At 44.5% G+C, this 16,310-nt stretch overlaps 1 protein-coding gene across 2 annotated transcripts in view; it reads right to left on the bottom strand.

The window, feature by feature from the left end:
• Nucleotides 1–16,310, bottom strand: part of igsf21a (immunoglobin superfamily, member 21a) — a 137,849-nt gene that overhangs the window by 8,556 nt on the left and 112,983 nt on the right. The window contains exons 6-7 of one of the 2 annotated variants that reach the window (XM_086118168.1): nt 8,991–9,474; nt 678–778 (exon numbers count right to left, since the gene is read on the bottom strand). In XM_086118168.1, coding sequence (XP_085974294.1) covers nt 678–778; nt 8,991–9,474 — 585 coding nt within the window. The remainder of the gene's footprint in view (nt 1–677; nt 779–8,990; nt 9,475–16,310) is intronic. The other variant, XM_086118169.1, reaches the window with a different exon arrangement.

Here is a 16,310-nt window from a genome sequence, read left to right as displayed (position 1 = left end):
AGTGTAAATGCCGCTTCCCAACAATGTTTACTGTATTCATTAATTTAGTCATTTCCATTTTAAATACACCACCAACTATGATGTGATCAATTTTGGAGGATTGTTTTTCACCATTGAAATTTTCCTGATTTAATTTGGGTGTGACTAAAATGGGCCCGAGCATTGTGGAAAAGCCCAAGGTGATATGCTGTCGCCGCTGAATGCGTAAGCATAAAAAAGATTCGAGTCGTAATCGTATTCGAAGGAGGTCGTAGAGGTGTTATTGATTAACGGTTAACAATTAATCAGACACGGCCAACGAGTTTGGAAATTGAAACAATGGCATGAAATCTTACTTTATATAAGCCTACTTGGCGAGGTTTTTTTTTTTTTTTTTTAAATCAGAATTTGGCAAGGTCGTTAATGACACCCGACTCTGTGGTGTGTCAAATTTAGAAGATTTTTTTTTCACTCGACAAGCGCTTTCAGAGAAAGCGGCTCATTTCCCGTGGCATGCGTCACGATTTCGCACCTGGTTGCGAATCTGGCCTATCGTGTAATTGTGATAGAGAACGATAAGGCTGTGAAAAACATGAGCAATGTTCAATAAGAGACTTCAAAAACATTTCAATGGTGGATTCCCATCCCACATTAGATTGAATTCTTTCACTTTGGTTCTGTATAATCTCTAAACTTACCCCGCGGGGTCCTACCTGGAATCCTTGCACAGTGATGCGCACCGTGTCCCCGACTTTGGCCCTGCTGGGGGTCATAAAGAGCTTCGGGCCTTTTGGGGCAGCTGAAGGGAGATTAAAAAAAAATAAAAAATTAAGAAAAGAAGAAGAAGAAAAGACAAAGGTCATCACACTGCGTATGGAGAATAGAACCACCTGCTCTGTCACAGGAGGTGTGGGACAAATGCAATTTCCTGTCAATTAAGGTCACCAGGCAAAAGGCGACAGAGCTCGCAGGTCTCTTTATCAGAACAATGCTGCTGGATTTATTCGCCCTCAGAGAGAAAAAAGGGACTCAATTGGGTGGATACTCATTACTGGAGGAGAATGGGAGCGCGGCGGGTGGAGTGTGGAGGCGGCGAGATAAGGGACACTCACAGAGCTAATTCCCTTGTCTCGCTGCGGACACTCGGCCCTCGGCGGATTTCATTTGGACCCGCTAAAACAATGTGGCGCCGGGGCCGCGCAGGTTCTAATATTCCAAGATTATGCGGGGTCAGGATTCATCCGGGTTTAAAAAAAAAAGAGAAAGATATGAATTATGTTTGAAAAGCAAAAACAACACACAAAAAAAGGTCATTTTCATGGAGACACGGTGACCGCACGATATCGTTTTAGGCCCGTCCAAGCAGCTCCTGCATCATGTGATCCGATGAACAAAAAAAAGGTAACGGCGCCGCCCGCGGCGCAGCGGGCGGCGCCGTTATAGACGAATGAACTAATTAATCAGGGATGAGAGTCGAGCTAAGGGCCCGCTATCGCCGCTCGTCCTCCATTCATTTGCCGTGTTTTAACTCTTAATATAAATCACATTAGGGGGTTATTTTCATTGATGAGTGGATAACTAAGAGACAAATAAAAATAAAAAAAAGAGCAAATAAATGAAATCACTGGATGGCTATTTATTTGGCTATGGAAGCTAATGAATGAATGCCTTTTGGAAAACTGCAAGGCACAAAAGGAAGAGAAACAACACCCCTTTTATTTGCAATAAAACTGATGAGCACGTATGTCAAGTGCGAATGCATCTTGCGTTATGGAAGGTAGAGTCTCTGAGGCCATTTTGGGGGGGAGTGGGCATATTATGGAAAATATAAAAATATACTGTATCCTGTGTGCACCAACCCATCAAGTAAGAAATGAACAACCGGTATCTTTGGTTATCTGTTTGTTTTGGAAAATATGTCTGTTAATTCTGAAATCCCGCCCCATTGTGACCTAACAGTGGGGCAGAAATTCAGAAGGGCTCACTCACAGCATGGCTTGCATCATCACCTCCCCAAGTTTCTATGCCGTGGCAGACAGCTCGGCCAAAGATGTCTGAAATGAATGCGTCAAAGCCCAAAGGTAAGCGCGGCTGCATTGAGTTCTTCGGCAGGTTCTGCCTCGTCGATTTGTTGAGTCACATTTCGATTTGCAAACGGATTGAAAAGTACCGTACATGTGAAGTGCTGCCGACACGAGTGAAAATAGTCTCGATTGAGATGAACCACTTCAACATAGTTCCTTGATATCGATTTCCACTTTTCTCTTCAGCAGGGCCTTGACGCCTTCTTGTGGCATCTTGGAGAAAAAACACGAACCCCCCCCAAATATAGGTCCACTTTTCAGCAGCTGGCTGAGGATAAGCTCAGTAAAATTAACTCAGTCAGTACCAGCCAATTCTGGACCAAGTCTGAAAAGACGTTTAAAAACGTCTTTGGGAGTGAATGAGTTAACCACGAATCTTTGAGGAGAACCACAAATAGGAGATCATTGAAAAAAAAAAAAAAAAACTTTGAATGTACTCAATTTAATTTCATCAAGTGGTTGCACAAAATAAAATCATCCAGATACACGAAGTACATGAGTGAAATGACTCTCGAAGTAGGACAGCAACGTTGACCAATAAAGCGGATACATCTCTGACATTTTCAAGATGAGAGAAAACATCAACATATTTCCCTTGGGCAGCCGAAGCCAAGAGGAAGGCAGGCGTGACGCGGCCCGCCGTGTCTTCTCGTGCCCAGGACGGATGGCATTTCACAGGCTACTTCTGGCAACGGCGAGCGCAGTCGCGGGAGCTTGTCGGTTTTCATCCGTGTCACACGCGGCGCTCGTCGGGCATATGGCCGCGCAAGAAAAGTTGATGGCCAATTTCTGGGATTCGGTCCAGTTGAGACAGTTGGCGTCCGACGTCAGCCACCCTCGATGAGGGCATCAGGCGCCCAAACGGACACGAGGCCGAACAGCCCTCCACCAGTGAGGGTTCCAGGACTCCTGACCATTACACGTATGTATTTTGACTTTTTGAAAGTGGCAGCTGGTCCAAAAAAAAGGATGCTAGGGTGTCGCCCCACCACTCAGCTGAACCACATTGAATGAGACAAAAATTATCCATCCACCATCCATTCGCTGATCCGCTTAATCCTCACAAGGGTGGCAGGGGGATGCTGGAGCCTATCCCAGGCCGTCTTCGGGCAGTAGACTGGGAGACACCCTGAACCGGATGCCAGCCAATCGCAGGGCACATAGAGACGAACAACCATCCGCACTCACACTCACAACTAGGGACAATTTTGAGTGTCATCAAAACCAGCCTGCCATGCATGTTTTTGGAATGTGGGAGGAAACCGGAGTACCCGGAGAAAACCCACGCAACATATAAACTCCACACAGGAAGGCCGGAGCTGGGATTGAACCCGGTAACACAGCAATGTGAGGGCGACGCGCTAACCACTGTTAACCATAGAGAACTGGTAGATACACAAACCTAATGAGCATGACAAAAAAAAAATGGAGCAAGAGAGCACATGACAAAAGTGAAACAAAACTAAATGAACAAAAACATAGATCATTACATATCGACAGACCAACCAACCGGTCAGTATTTTTTTATTTGGGGGGGGGGGGGGCTCTTTAAAAGTTTGACAGGGGTAGTCCAACAGCTTGCCAATGAGTGACAGCCGGATCAGCTCCATATTGAAACAGCTCTCGAGTGACAGGTCGCACTTTGGCAGCTGAGATGGTGCTAATAAGTCACTCAGCGAAGTCACTTTGGAGTTTTTAAGCCTCTATGTGCAAAAGTGCGGACATACATAGCGCTCTAAAGACAGAGGAGAGGGCGATAACAACAAGACACATGCTCAGGTGGCTAACGCCGCATTTTGCCTTGGTGAATTTGTGAAGAAGGAACCGCATATCTGCAGGTGTTTACCGACCGAGCATCCCTTGTTTTACCATCAACGCTACAGTTCGGAACTCATAACTTCCTCCGCCGACCGTGTACGGGAACTCGTAAAGCAAACGTAATTCCACAATGGAACGTTTTGCCAACAGCGTCGTCTTCTCGCCATTATGAACGGGCACCGAGCTTCACGCTTCCACACAAGACCACTTTTTGGCCGTGCATCGGGTGTGCTTCGCCGTCAAAAGGTTGAGGCCCGGCCCGGCCCGTCGCATTTACCGGATGAGCGGCTCGTTTCAAGAAAAAGAAGGCCAGAGTACATTTTAAAAAGGACTCGCCGTCAGATCAGACGGCGGCTCTATCCAAGTGAATCCGGCCATGTAATTCCTTTCACGGCTTCGAGCGGTAACACGAAAGCCACCAGATAAAGCGTATTGATGAGTGGCCAACGCTAACACAAATAGCTGCGTGTGCATCCACACGCTCCCGACCGCGATTCGCATGCCAATGCCATCTGGAGCCGAGCATCTGCTCTTTGATTATCCCTGACTGGCGAAGTAACGGCGACGAGAGGTCGGCTTGAAACCCGTGCACGAAATAAGACTTGCACTGCCCGTGTAACAGTGTTCATTTCGCACACCTTTGCTCGCCGAGACTTACCGCAAAAAGAGCACCTTTTAAATATTCAAGGGGCGACCTGAACTTTCATGGATAGAATCCAGGAGTGAGGGGAGAGGGGGGGGGGGGGTGGTTCGTTTCCAACAGCCCGAGGCCCAGCCGGCGTCGGCCACTCGTCTCATTTACTTTGTATATGGCGAGCGTGTTGCTCTTCATGAATATTGAAGGAGTGTAATACAACATTGGTTCAATTGTCAGAATGTGGCTTCGCCTCATGTGACGATATTAAATCGCTGAAAGATTTATCACTTACGGCCACGGAAAAGAGCGCCGCTTCGTTTCCTGACCGAGAGCAGCTTGCAAGAGTAAAACAGTGGCCGCATTTGTGCACTTATCGTTGATACGATGTGCAAGGGGGACAATTAAAGTTGACGGAATGAGGATACGATTTTAAAATTTTCCCTCGTGGAATCAGCACTTCATCAACAAGATGATGCATTACATGGGTCAATTATAGATTCCTGTATGTGGTGCAAGAAGCAGACACAACACAATTTTATTATTATTATTTTTTTTTTTGTAATACAATTTTTGGTAAAATAGAGCGTTATTGCCAAAGTACCCGCCACGCCGGCGCTCTCAAGGACCTGTTGCTTGTCAGACACTGACACCGTTAGCTCATACTAAGGTCAAATTCAATGCAGCCCCGCTTACCTTTCGGCACAATAGTTCAGACAGTGCAGGCCAGCCGTGTTTCGAAAGTGGCGGCTTTGCGCACAAGCAACATTTCGACGTGGGGGACGTTATTCTTCAAAACCACAGTTGGGCAAACCTTCGGTAGGAAACGACCAAAGCCATCTTTTCAGAAATAGGCCCATCACAAAAGCTGTACTTTGTTGGTCCGTTTCATACAAGACGAGTGATCAGGCACTCCAGAGACGCAACTCTTCGTATTCCAGCCTTCACAAAGCCAATTTTCCGTAATAAATCCCTTCTGAAGTCAAACAATTCATCCGTCTGCAACCTTGACTGTTGAGATCTGGCTCTTTTGTGAGGGAGCTGTTTTTGTTTTCTCCTCTGCTCAAGTGCGCTGAGGAGTGTTTGGCATTGCAAATGCGCTCTGATTTCATGGCTCGTCCTCTATTCCCCTTTTCCTCTCGAAATGAAAATCAGATGGAACAATGGCGATGAACGAACATCTTCAAACAACTTGTCAAAATAAAAGCGCGAGATTCCACCCATCTCGTCGCGTGGTTTGTCATGAATTTAATCATCCATGTTGGAGGGAGCGAGCTGTTAAAATATTTACCGCCCTGCGCTTCAGTCTGATGAAGACCGCTCACGTCGCCGGCGCTCTGACTGACGCTGCTGAGTCAGTTTTGCATGTGATGAGCTACATTTCTCCACTCCGGGGGGACGGAACAGTGACAGCTATTGCTCTCTGCCAGGAATTATTCGGCGATGAGCAAATTCCCACTGGGAATGTAAGATCTGGCAGCAACAATAACCGAGCTTTTAAAAAAAATGAATAAAGGATTATAATATCATCCCGTCCTATTAGAGATGTGAGTTATTTTTCAAAACAGAGGCAGCACCCCACAGATTAGCAGCGAGGAAAAACCTGTAACAATTTCACAAAGCAGACCCCAGGAACGTGAAATGTCGATCGTTCCAAATTCCAAAGTGACTGAAAATTTTGGACCACAAGCAAGACAACAAATTTGCTGTGGGGACAAATTCTATTTTCAAATCTATTTGAAAATAGAGTACCGTATTTTCCGTACTATAAGGCGCTTTGGAGTAGACGGCGCACCTTCAATGAATGGCCTATTTTAAAACTGTTTTCATATATATGGCGTACCGCATTAAAAGGCGCATAGAATAGAAGCTACAGTAGTGGCTGCGGTTGCGTTATGCATCCACTAGATGGAGCTACGCGAAAAGATACAGCTTTTTAATATCGAGCTTTCACAATCGCTGCAGCTGTAACATATGCGCTTTACAGAACTTTTAAAATATGAGGTCCAAGAAATCAGAACATCGATCCATATATAAAGTGCATCGGATTATAAGGCGCAATGTCGGTTTTTGAGAACATTGAATGCTTTCAGATGCGCCTTACAATGCGGAAGATACCAAGCAATTAAATTTGCTCGGATGTGCAGTATATAGAATCAATTTGGCCAACGCTCAAAAAATGTCAATTGGAATTTTCTTGTCGACCAGTTCCAAAAATATTACTCGGACCCAACATTCCAACTGAGGGTCCATTGTGACTAGGACGCTTGCGGATAAAAACTATGAAACATCCTATCAGAAGTGCCTTTCGTTTCGACGGTGACAGCGTTTTGAGGCTTGAATAGACAAAAATCTGAGGGGAAATGTTGGATATGCTTTGCCGTGGCGTTCCCATATACACGGTCCAAAACTCATACCTGCTCACGGCGTATTCATGTCCCCCACATGTGCCAGTACAGGGAAGTAAACAAACGTGTGACTATATCCATTCGTCGGCGTTCCAACAATGTTAGATATGTCACAAAAAGTTTTAATTAACAATGGGAAAAATGAAAAATTGTGCCAGGCCTGATTTTGTTTTGCCAAGGCCCGTTGTCGGTGCGAACTGCTTCACTGTCAACAGCAGAAAGGAGTGTCTCTCCTACGCTAATTGAGACTCTAAAGAATCCACCTAATTACCTCAAAATGGACGTGTGAGCTCTGGCAAGAAAACATGACGCACAAAAAAAACCCCAAACAATCGGAACATACCTCAAAAACAACAATGGACCCGAGAGTGATGCAACAAGAACAGATCTCGGTCGGTAGAAAGAAACATTATTAACGGGTGGCATCATTTCGATGTTACGTTATTGATTTTGGAGAGCATCCACAAAAGTGTCTCTGCAGTGTGAGATTTTTTTTTTTCCACACAATGATGTGTGCTTCTCTTGGATCACGACGCTCATGTGCAGAAGAATGACGCCAATGTTTTGTCTTTGAAGTGTTAATTGGAAATGCTGGGAGCCATCTTTGTTTTTAGTTTCGAGAAAAAAAAACGGAGCGGCTTTGTGCATTCATCTCCAGGATTACGGACAAAAATTTTTACATATTAAATTCAAGCATCCTTGAATCGTATTGCAGCCCATGTGTCAAGATACCCATCAAACGAGATGCAAATCCCGAGAGTCGATAGAGTGCAAATTTTTACCAATTGTCAAGAATATGAATGAGGATTCACATGCAGGAAAAATGAACGGTGGCTAAAACAGAACCCGTGCATGAAATACAAATTTATGAACAACTTGGACATGTGGGTAAGCAAATGGAGCGCCCCTTCACGCGAAATTGCATTACAGAACGTCTGGAAGTTGAATGTCTCTTTTCATTCCAATCTTGTCAGTCATAGCCTTCAATCGCAGGCTTGTCATTGTAGCACATTACCGCCCTCAACAAAAATGTCTTCAGACTACCGCTGTCCATTGCGCATTCTCGGGACACTGAATCGATTGCGACTGGATTGTTTGGCTTTCATATGAAAGACTCGCCCGTGCTGAAAGACTAGACAGGATGGCTCTAGCGCAGTGGTTCTTAACCTTGTTCGAGGTACTGAACCCAACCCGTTCATATGCACATCCATCGAACCCTCCATGAGTGAAAAAAAAAATATGATTGAAAAAAAAAATAATTCAGCACATTAAAAAAGGCATTGATTAAAAACTGAGAAAAAGTAAATAACATTTCAAGACATAAGTATAGGTTGTTTTTAATTATAGGCAAAATGAGCCGTGCATGACGTGCTGCCACGACAGTCACACGTTGAGTACGGAGCGAACTAAATTTCCTGCAGCACTGATTGGACAAGCAATGCCATGTGATCATCTGCAGCCAGTGATGGCCAAGCGGATAACGAAATGACATGTTGAGTCGGGTGTGTCTTCACCTCCATTGCAGAGTTTCCGTCAAACCCCTGAGACGATTCACCAAGCCCCTAGGCTTCGATCGAACCTAGGCTAAGAACCACTGCTCTAGACTGAGGGGATAGTGAAGGATTCGAGCATTTAGGATTCCAAGCAGAGGGACTAAGGCCTGCCGCAAGTCTTGAAAACCCACTGGTAATAAATGCCCACCCAGAAAGGTCTGTAATTGCCTTTAGCAGCAGAAGATGAAGGCAAAGCTCATTTTTTCTTTTATAAATTGCCACAGCCTGATTAAATGAAGCTCTGCACTTAACTTCGAAATAATTCTTTGGTCCCTAAGCACAAAACGGTCCAAAAAGGTAAGGTAATGAACAATAAAGGGTCTGCCCAAAACTCTGCCAAATTCACGACTGCCGAATTGTGATTAAGCAGTGTATACATATGTATTATGCGGCCACAAATTGGCATTTTGTGCACATGTTATAGCTACATTGTGGATATTTTTATTTTTTCCACTATGTCATGTGTAGGACTCGGTAAAAATGGAAGTACAAAAGATAAAACAAAGCATCCTACCCAATGTGACCTCGGTTTGCATGGGCATGGAGAGAGCCGGATGTTTGACCTCGCAGCTGAAGAGGGCGTCGTTATCCAGCTGTGGGTTGAGGGTCCACGTGAGCCGCGCCTGCACCACCACCGAGCCGTCGCTTTGCGGGATGTGCGTGTGGCTGAAGTAGTACAGGGGGTCCGTGCTGTGGACCCAGCGGGGGAACTCTCGGCTCACCACTGTCTCCGGAATGACCTCTGTGGCGGGGCTGGGCTCCGAGGCCTGCAGGCCTTGAGTGTGGAAACGCTTTGGCCGTTCCGTGTACAAACGCGCCGACCGGCTCTCGGGGTCCAGCAGGGAGAGTGAGCGCTGCAGCTTCGTCTCGTCCAGGTCCCGGCTTATGAGCGGCCTGGCTCCTCGGAACCCCGCCGAGCCGCCGCCGCCTTGATCACTGGCTGTAGGCTGAATGTAGGAAATCACCTCGATCAGCTCGCCGTCCCGCTTGAAATAGACCTTAGATACAACATGAAAAAACAGAATTCAGCAATTACTGTTTTGTGTACGGACCAAAAGACATCCATCCATCCATTTTCTGATCCGCTTTATCCTCACAAGGGTTGCCGGGGGGGGGGGGGCTGAAGGCTATCCCACCTGCCTTCGGGCAGTAGGCAGGGGATACCCTGAACCGGATGCCAGCCAATCGGGGTGGCACACAGAGGCGAACAAACATCCGCGCTCTCAGTCACACCGAGGGACAATTTCGAGTGTTCAATCAACCTGCCATGCTTGTTTTTGGCATGTGGGAGGAAACCGGAGTACCCGGAGAAAACCGACGGAGGCCCGGCGAGAACATGCAAACTTCTCACAGGAAGGCCACAGCCGGGATCAAACCCATAACCTTTGCACTGTGAGGTTGACGCGCTAACCACTGGACCACCGGGTCGCCAACCAAAAGACAGTCAATTCAAATAATTATTTTGGAAGAAAGATAATGATATGAATTTGATTCCAAGAGGGATTTTGCTCTGCTTGGTGCTTGGGCCATCATTACATTTTGAACCGCTAACTGAGGAAATGACGCCAGCAGCTCAAAAACAAAACAACACGTGTTTTGGGAGCTTATGGCTTCCCGACAAACATATGGTGAAAATGGCTCAAAACACTAAAGTTGGATTATATCATCACAATTCAGCAAAAATCAAAGGAAGGGCGGATGACAAAAGTTGTGCAGTACTTATACGTTTGGGCAGAAAAGTTTTCCAGACTATTTCCCCTTTAAGGCAAACAGACATGATAGTCTGTAATAACAACATTGTGCGAATAAATGTAAAATGCTCGACTGTATAAGCAAGTCGTGTTCACGCTATCACCTGATGTGGCAATCATCGTGGTCTCCATGAAAACACAGCCACCAACACCGAACATGCACTCTCGAGCGAGCGCCACCCGACCCGCAAGCTAATGATGTCGCTTTTGCTGCAGCCGACACGACCTCGGTGACAAGACGACCAAGAAGAACAAAAGAGACAAATAAATCAAATAAAATAACGGCGTTGTCTAAAAATACATCTCCTGTCTTGTGTGAACAGAATCACCACTGGCGGGCTTCAGGTGGTCTCAACGTTACGTACAGATATGGATGCTTGTACTGCTAAGCTCAACTACACCTGCGAGAATTGTGGCGCTGCCAACGGGGAGGAACGACATGTCACATAAAAGAAGACTCATTCTCCAAAAAGCCTGCTTGGATTGCATTCGGGGACCATGCATTCTACCCCCGATGTGAATGTAAACATATCGTCTGCAGCCATTCTTTTAAGGCCCGGTGGTACTCGGATTTGTTTGCACTCATTATTGCTGTTTTCACACTCAAGGTACCGATACTTAAGGTGCCAAGTGCAGCTCGTGGCGACATACATTCACTCAAGTATTATATATACACATATACTTGGGTGAATGTATGTCGCCACGAGCTGCACATGGCACCTTAAGGGTCGCTACCGTGTGTGTGTGTGTGTGTGTCTGCACGCGTGTGTGGATCATAAACACTGCAGATGCACTGATACGACTTTCTTAATAAGTACTTACTTTTGAATGCTCGCCGATACCGTCCTACAGTGATGAAAGTGTGCTTAATTTCATCACGTTTTAAAAGCACACACACACACACACACACACACAGACACACACTTATAATGAACATGGCATCCGTTTCACTGAAACACAGCGGTGCCTTGCAATACGGGTGATACCCCTTTCCTTTGACCTTTCCACTGACTTCATGCTAACACTTTAAGATACATGCAACAGACATGCTAAAAATTTTGCATTTTGCAATTTGCAGTCGGGTTTCCAAGTAGATGTTTATTTTGAAATGTCTCCACACGGCTCCGGAAAAGTGTCTGTGCTTTTTCTGTTGCGTGCACCTTGGCGTCCAGAGTGCAGTGTGATACATGCATTTAACCATGGATTTGATTGTAAGACCCCAGGGGGATTCTGACCTATCTGAGGTAATAATGCATTTTTTTACAGAGAAGAAAGAGAACATGCATGTGAGTATTGTCATCAAATCTTTTTGTGTATGACACCATTAATTTGCCTCTTGTGTATTTTGAGTATAATTCCATTAATAATCCAATAATAATAATAATAATACATTTTATTTATAAGCGCCTTTCAAAACACTCAAGGACACCTTATAAGCAAAACAAGAACAATAAAACCACAGATAAAATTATAACTTACTTTGTATCACACCTTTTAGTTAAGCTTCGTGATAGCTGAAGTTGATAATGTCATATCCTCTTTAATCCTGCTTCTTACGCCGACGGAAAGCAAGGGCTCTAGGTTGATTTTATCATGTACATCTTTGAGCATGATTATTGACGGTAAGATAAGTTTGCTGGTTGGGTAAGGATAGGATTTATTTACTATAAAAACACATTTTGTGTTCTCCAAATGTTATTTCTATATTATGGATTTCATCTATTGAGGTGGTGGTCTGGAAGGTAACCCCCATGATGCATCATGTAGCATTAATAAAACAGATTTTGTGTTTGATAAAATATACAGCAATTTTGTGTTACTTTTAACAGTAACCATTTGTTCACTGGGAGTGTCAATAAACAGCTTGACAGCAAGTTTACGCAAACTATTTACCAAATACACACGGTAGGTCTCTACAAGGAGACCAGGAGGCCCAAATGGAATTGGATTTGTCAACAAGGCATCATGGGGAAAAAGCCTCAAACACATTAGATGAGCCACGCGGGAGATCAGTGAGACGTGCTGTTAGCAGAGTCGCAGTTATCACAAGCATCTGCTTTTGGCTTGTGTGATAGTATTGTTTCAAATTTAGGTCTTCGCTCACCCAGCAGGGAATTTTCAAAAGTATTTTTAGACATGCATGACCATACAAATGACCCCCCAAAAAAGCATTGATAGCTTGACCTTTGAGTTGAATTCATTCAACGACTGCCTGGAAACTCAATGTACTCACATGTCAAATGTTGTGGCATTCATTGCCACCAGAGAGCGGTGGTGTGTCTGTCGCGGTCCCACTTTATAAAAACGGTGCTCAAAACATTGCCAGGAGTGTCCATAAGGTTCGTTCCAATGGGAAATGGGAACAAATTGAGCAGAATGTATTCTACTTTTTTTTCATTTTTCAACAGCATTTCTCAAAATTCTCCCTAAATACTCTCTCTTGCTGAATAGGAGGATTGACAGCTTTGAACTGGAGGTGAGAGACTATTTTCTGGTGTTTTCGTTGCCCCGGCAGTTCACTCCCCCCCCACCCCTCTTTTTTACATTTTTTTTTGTTTAGGAGCAGGAGATCACACAGATGAAAATACTGCTTGTGCAGACCGAAATAGACATATATCACAATGCGTCAAATGCACTCCATGTAGCTCATATTTTCTTTCGGGAAGTTGGATGCTGTGTTTGTTTCCATCATTGTTTTTTTTTCCCCCCCCCCCCACGTTTCGTCTGAATCACAGGGGCGATATTCCTTTTCAAGAGTGCACAATTGTATTTGATTGTGTGGCATTTGGGGCTCACCGACATGTCAAAACAGAATTCTAATGAAAGAGTCCTCAAACTTGTGGAGGACCGCTTGTACCGTCGTCAACCGTGATGACGATTCACTTTGTGATTGTGGCCGCAGTAGTCATCGGGGTAACTGGCAGAGGTGGGCATCGTCAGTCCGTCACTAACATTGGAGATGGATAGCGATCAAAAGCTGTTTTCTTCGACCCGCAAGAAATCCAGATGTCAGAGATATGCTTCTGCCATCCACTGGTCAGTCATTGCAAGTGAAAGACCTTTTCTTATTCAAACTTGTTCCCAACCTGGTACTTTCCCCACCCCACTGAGTTTTTATTCCCAAATACATACCTTGTGCTCCCCTTACAGGAGCTTCGTCTGAGCTATTCTGATTCGGATTCTTATGACAGCCGACCAGTGGGTGGGAGTTTTTAAGACGATGCAAGTACATACACGTTGAAGAAAACAGCTTTTGAATATGCTTGTTGGACACGTCGTAAAATGCTAATTTAATTCATTGAAAAAAAAGGGTGGCTTGAGAAATGGGTAATAAAACAGATGGTTAGTGGAGGTGGGGGGGACCTAATGTTCCCGAGAAAATGAGGCAACAGCACCATACTGTGTTTTTTAAATATTGACATCATTCCAAGTCCATCTAATGACCTGTGCACTTTGTGTTTGTTCCTTTGAGCCGTTAAAATGTAATTTTCCAAATATGTAGCTCGATTTGACAGGGCGTTGATAACAGCAACACCGTAAAAAAAAAAAAAAAGACCAAAGTGTCTTCAAATGGGAGCGCAAACACTGATTAATTTTCCTCAAGTGATTATGAAGCTGCCAGAGAGCGGCTGTGATACGTGTCAAAAAATAAACAGTACATTTCCCACAGTGACACGGGCACATCACTGTGCCCCTCGTGTGATTTTCCGACATTCGGAATGCAATTTGTCATGAGAAAAACAAAAAGAAATGCCGCAAACAACCACGCGTGTCTCATTAATTTGCTGCTGAAAATAGAAGATTGTAGATAACAAACATAGCCCACTTCCCTACCTGCTGCCGTGGGAGATAGGATGGGTGATTATTTTCTGATTTTATTTTATTTTTTCGGGGGGGTTGGCCTGACGCCAATGGAGTGCCTCATTGTTGCCTGTAATTTTATGCACGTCACGGAGATAGGGGAATAGTGTGAGGTAAAAACAAACAAACAAAACAAAAAAAAACAAAAAACGTTAGAAGTCCGACATGACAGCCAGCATTTGGACAGGGGCTTGGCTCCCGTAGAGTGCCTCATTGTTGCAGTGTGGATTTAGGCTTTAAGTATATGTATATAGTATAAGTATGGTATAGATGTATATAGTATAAGTATATATAAGTATATATTTTTACGGCTCAAACGTAGTTCTGTCAAGTGTCATCATCTTTCCAGTTCATAGGACTGGTACTTGATTGACAGTTGCGCTGCGTACATTTTTAGAGCATACAATAGACACACTCACAGTGTTTGATCGCAGGGAGAGAAGGATGTGATTTTTTTTTTTTTTTTACTATTTTGAAAACTCATCTCATAGCGTACCGTATTTTCCGCACTATAAGGTGCACCTAAAAGCATTCTATTTCTTCAAAAGCTAACAGTGCTCTTTAGAATCCGATGTGCCTTACCTATGGATCAATAATCTGATTTCCTGGGCGCAGTATTTGTTGTGAAAGCGCCATATAAATAAAGCCGTATTGTATTGTGCTGTGTTTCCTTTGGCAAAGCTCCATCTAGTGGATGCATAACGCAACCACAACCACTCTTGTAGCATCTATTCTATGCGCCTTATAATGTGCTGCGCCCGAAATATGAAAACGGTTTTAAAATGAGCCATTCATTGAAGGTGCGCCTTGTACTCCGAAGCGCCTTATAGTGCGGAAAATACGGTACTTGGCATTTTTTCCTAAATAGTTAACTCCAGCAGGGTTTTTCACAATACTCTTTGGGGTGTTATCTTAGAAGACCTTTGTTTGTAATAGGAGCAAGGCTACAATGGGACCTGACCGTCAACATTCCCAAACACTTGTCCAGAGGCCAAAACTATTTTAGAAGTACTTTGTAGTCGGGGGCGGCCCGATGGTCCACATTTCACCTTTCTTCACAAGTTTCATGTCAGTTTTGCATTTCATTGAGAAGACAGTAAAGCAATTGACAACACAAAAGACTCGTTTGGGAGTACTCAAAACAAAACGATAAGTTTGCTCGTACGGTGAATTTAGTCCTGCTCACTTCTTCATGATTTGAAACGAAACTACAGAATCTCCATTTGTTTTCACTAAACGAGAGCAACGGTGACGTGCGAACGCGCTGGATATAACTCCGGGGTGATGTTCATAAACTGTGAGGGATGCCTCTCGGAATGATATTTCTTTCACCGTTATTGAAACGTCCCATCGAGGAGAAGGCCTAGAACAGCCGGCCGGGCTGCTGCGCTGTCCATCATGTTTATTGTCACCGTTATCAACCTCCGCCATCGTCTCGTTTCGCCGCGGCATGCGGGCGCGATCAGCGGGTCCATGCCGGCGTTGTCATGTAACGACACCGCCTGTGAACATGTTCAACTGTTTGTACTTGTACGTAACAGTCATCAGATATTAAGCTCATGCCAGGCGATAGTGGACACGCCGTGAGTTTGTCTCCCTTTATAGGCTGCTACGGCAGCCTCGGTTCCGACGGCATTTTCTGCAGCGGGTGTTGGTGCCTTGTCTTGCATGATAATTATTTGACTGCGGAAAGCGGGCTTCTCAGAAGGATTGATGATGGTGGCTGCACTGTTTTTCTACCTCTAATATCCAAAGCAGGCATCCCCGCAACATTTATTTATTTTTTTCTGCAGCGAGAGATGGTGCACTGTCTCCCAGTGCCACCTGAAAAGAGACGATAATGAGGCATGATAAGTAGGAGAGCCTTTTTGACGTGCCTCTCCATAGTGAATCCCAGTACTGCGGAAACAAGATTAAAAAAAAAAAAATGTTGATCAGAGGATCGGTGCAAAAACTTTTGTTTGCCTTGATTTCATACATTTTGAAAGGTCAATAATCCAAAGCTATATATGATTGTCAAATGGAACAGTAATGGTTTAATCTTCCAGGACAAAATGTTACGTTGGCTGTCTGCTGCAGCAGAAGGTAAATTGTATTCGGAAACGGTACAAGGGATGACGGAGGATGTGAAAACACTCAGAGAAAAACAAACGAGACTTACAAAATAGCCGAAGCCTGTTTGTAGTGTAAGGCGCCTCGCATCGTCAAAGAGCTGCGAGAGC

The sequence above is a fragment of the Hippocampus guttulatus genome, chromosome 8 (assembly GCF_054856545.1).
Source record: "Hippocampus guttulatus isolate MCC_2025c chromosome 8, RoL_Hgut_1.0, whole genome shotgun sequence".
Classification (NCBI taxonomy): Eukaryota; Metazoa; Chordata; class Actinopteri; order Syngnathiformes; family Syngnathidae; genus Hippocampus; species Hippocampus guttulatus.
This window is presented reverse-complemented; position numbering and strand designations above follow the sequence as displayed.